The 3,546-nt window shown below is 41.2% G+C and overlaps 1 protein-coding gene across 1 annotated transcript; it reads left to right on the top strand.

The window, feature by feature from the left end:
- Positions 1-1,262: 1,262 nt before the first annotated feature.
- On the top strand, positions 1,263-2,534 carry LOC139381692 (alpha-2A adrenergic receptor-like). Its single transcript, XM_071125394.1, has one exon. It carries the CDS (start codon positions 1,263-1,265, stop codon positions 2,532-2,534), a length of 1,272 nt encoding a protein of 423 aa, XP_070981495.1.
- The last annotated feature ends 1,012 nt before the right edge of the window (positions 2,535-3,546 follow it).

Consider the following 3,546-nt stretch of genomic DNA (forward strand, 5'->3'; position numbering starts at 1 on the left):
GTCATCTATAAGTCTATGTTAGGTAAAGCTCCGCCTTATCTCAGTTCACTGGTCACGATAACAACACCCACCCGTAGCACACGTTCCTGCAGGTATATCTCACTGATTACCCCCAAAGCCAACACTTCATTTGGCCGCCTTTCCTTCCAGTTCTCTGCTGCCAGTGACTGGAACGAATTGCAAAAATCGCTGAAGTTGGAGACTTATTTCCCTCACCAATTTTAAACATCAACTATCTGAGCAGCTAACCGATCGCTGCAGCTGTACATAGTCCATCTGTAAATAGCCCACCCAATCTACCTACCTCATCCCCTTTTTATTTTATTTTATTTACTTTTCTGCTCTTTTGCACACCAGTATCTCTACTTGCACATCATTTGCTCATTTATCACTCCAGTGTTAATCTGCTAAATTGTAATTATTCGCTCCTATGGCCTATTTATTGCCTACCTCATGCCTTTTGCACACACTGTATATAGACTTGATTTTTTCTACTGTGTCATTGACTTGTTTATTGTGTTATTGGCTTGTTTATTGTTTACTCCATGTGTAACTGTGTTGTTGTCTGTGTCACACTGCTTTGCTTTATCTTGGCCAGGTCGCAGTTGCAAATGAGAACTTATTCTCAACTAGCCTACCTGGTTAAATAAAGGTGAAATAAAATAAAATAAAACACTCTTAACCACTAGGCTACCTGAGATTATGAAATAAGATTACTAATATCTCATGTGGTTCATTAATAAACACTAGCCTAGACGTAGTCACAAAATTAAAAAAATATAGATATATCTGGAGAATATTTGGAATGACAAGGTATTTTGTCAATGTACAATTTGGAAAGCAACAATGAAACTCTTCTGTAGCTCCGATAGTAATTGGACCCCGCCCATTATTCCCACTAAGATATACTGACTAGGGAGATGAGGCTCACCACCATATAAAAAGCGGCAATCCCCTCCTCTGCCACATACATATCTGCTTCACCAACTACTGTTTCAGTGGCAGAGAAATATAATCCTGTCGATGCTATTCCATGCACAACGTGGGACAATTTGAAGTGTTTGAAGCTCGAAGGAAGAGGATAACGAATTACCACTTTTTTCCTGAATGTGTAAATGGAGAAAATTACATTTTTTGGATGCTGGAAAACAAAGGAGTAAAACCACATTTTGAGATTATTTGTATGTGAGATTGTTGATATGACATTTTCCCCAGTGGGCAAAAATTAAAGGCTACGTTATCGTGGGACGCTTAATTAACGAATGTGCCATAATAGTGGATTGGTTGACTTGTCTTGTAAGGACCCCAGCTTCAACCTTATGGGGTGTGATAACTTGACCAACAGCAACAAGACTTTGCCTGGCAGGCTCCCTTACACTGTGCAGACTTCTGTGCCTCTGACAATACTGGTGGGTATCCTTATTCTCCTCACAGTGTTCGGTAATGTCCTAGTGGTCATCGCTGTGTTCACCAGCCGAGCCCTAAGAGCCCCTCAGAACTTGTTTTTAGTGTCCTTAGCATGTGCAGACATTCTAGTGGCCACTCTGGTGATGCCCTTTTCTCTGGCTAATGAACTGATGGGATATTGGTACTTTGGTCAAGTGTGGTGTGAGATCTACCTGGCCCTGGATGTTCTGTTCTGCACCTCGTCCATCACGCATCTGTGTGCCATAAGTCTGGACAGATACTGGTCAGTCACTCAAGCCATTGAGTACAACTCGAAAAGGACACCACGCAGGATCAAATGTATAGTTTTATTTGTGTGGGTGCTGGCTGCCATTATATCATTCCCACCTCTCATTTCAATGGAGAAGGAAGGGGCCAAAGAGGAGGGTCCCACATGTAAGATCAATGAGGAGAAGTGGTACATCATATTCTCCAGCACCGCCTCATTCTTCGCCCCCTGTGTGATCATGATTCTGGTCTACGTTCGAATTTACCAGGTTGCAAAGAATAGAACCAGGGCCCCTCCGGGTGAAAGGAGAAGGGGAAACAATAATCCAGATAAAAGTCAGTATGGCTTAGTTCAGCAGGACCCCCTGGAGAGAAGGAACAGAGAAGGAGGTAGAGATGGAGTGGAGGAGGGTGAGGAGGTCAATGGAATCGACGTGGGGGAAGAGTGCTCCTCGTCTGATGGGAATGAGAACCAGTGCTCCATCAAAATGAAGCTGAGAAAGGGAAAGACCAAAGTGAGTCAGGTGAAACTAGGAGAACCGTCCCCTAAAGATTATGATGCACAGCAGTGTGTGAAAGTGAGCCGGTGGAAAGGAAGGCAAAACAGAGAGAAGCGCTTCACCTTTGTTCTGGCTGTGGTCATGGGAGTGTTTGTTGTCTGCTGGTTCCCCTTCTTCTTCACGTACACACTCACCGCCATATGTGAGTCCTGCTGTGTCCCTGAGACGTTGTTCAATTTCTTCTTTTGGTTCGGATACTGCAATAGCTCGCTGAATCCAGTCATTTACACTATTTTCAACAATGACTTCAGGAGGTCTTTCAAAAAGATCCTTTGCAAGAAGGATAGACGAGGGCTATGAATATACTTTTTTTGGACTAGCTACTATTTCTTGTCTGAATACAGATTTAATTGTTTACAAGTTGGAGTCATGTACAGTTTCTCATGGAAAGAAAATATACCTATTGGGAAATACTTGTATCATTCATTTTGTACATGTGTGTCAATGTACAATAGTTTTGAGATCATTACAATCTTTAATCCCACCACATACATTTAAATGTATTTGACATTCCATGTTTATTACTTCATGCTTATGTAGTGAGGCAGCTGGCTTGTATCTCCATGGAGGATGCTTAATGTTATTATGTAGGCTACAATTCAGTCATGCATAATCGATTAGCTGTGCAGATTTACAGGGAGCATATGTGCGTATAATGAATAAACATATTTAAACATGTATTCAATTTTACAGTATGTTCTATCAGTTTACGTTCGTTGGGGTACCCATTGAGTTTTAGGGGTATTGTTGTACATTAAGTAAATGTTCCAGAAAACAAATACTCAAACGTACAACACTGCACTCTAATCGTTTCAATTGTATTCTACTTATTGAATAAGGACAATCATGTTTCAACCACAACTGCGTTTCCTTCATGTACCATATTGCACAGACCCAGAGGAGCCAACAGAAAGAGAGAACCTGGGTTCCCACAGGGCAACATAGACTGAATCATCTACTGTGTCCTTATCAGTAGAGAGAGGAAACACCATGCCAATAACCCACCCACAATCAACAGATTTTATGGTGTATACTGTATACAGTGTATTATTTTTATAATCTTTCACGCACAGCCTGCCAAAATTCATGATGCACACAAAAGAAAAAGAGGTTATCACCTTTTCTTTTTTTCTTTTTAAGTAAAACAGTACATTAAGTGATGGATGTTGGATTTCTGCCATCAGGGAGAAGTTAATTATGTTAGTGATGCACACGAGTCACTGCAACCCCTGTCGATGAGCCATAGCAAAATTAACTCTATTGCTCATAAATCAAAATATGCATGCAGTTGCCTTCACTTCCCTCTTTCTGG

This window comes from Oncorhynchus clarkii, chromosome 23 (genome assembly GCF_045791955.1).
Source record: "Oncorhynchus clarkii lewisi isolate Uvic-CL-2024 chromosome 23, UVic_Ocla_1.0, whole genome shotgun sequence".
Lineage (NCBI taxonomy): Eukaryota > Metazoa > Chordata > Actinopteri > Salmoniformes > Salmonidae > Oncorhynchus > Oncorhynchus clarkii.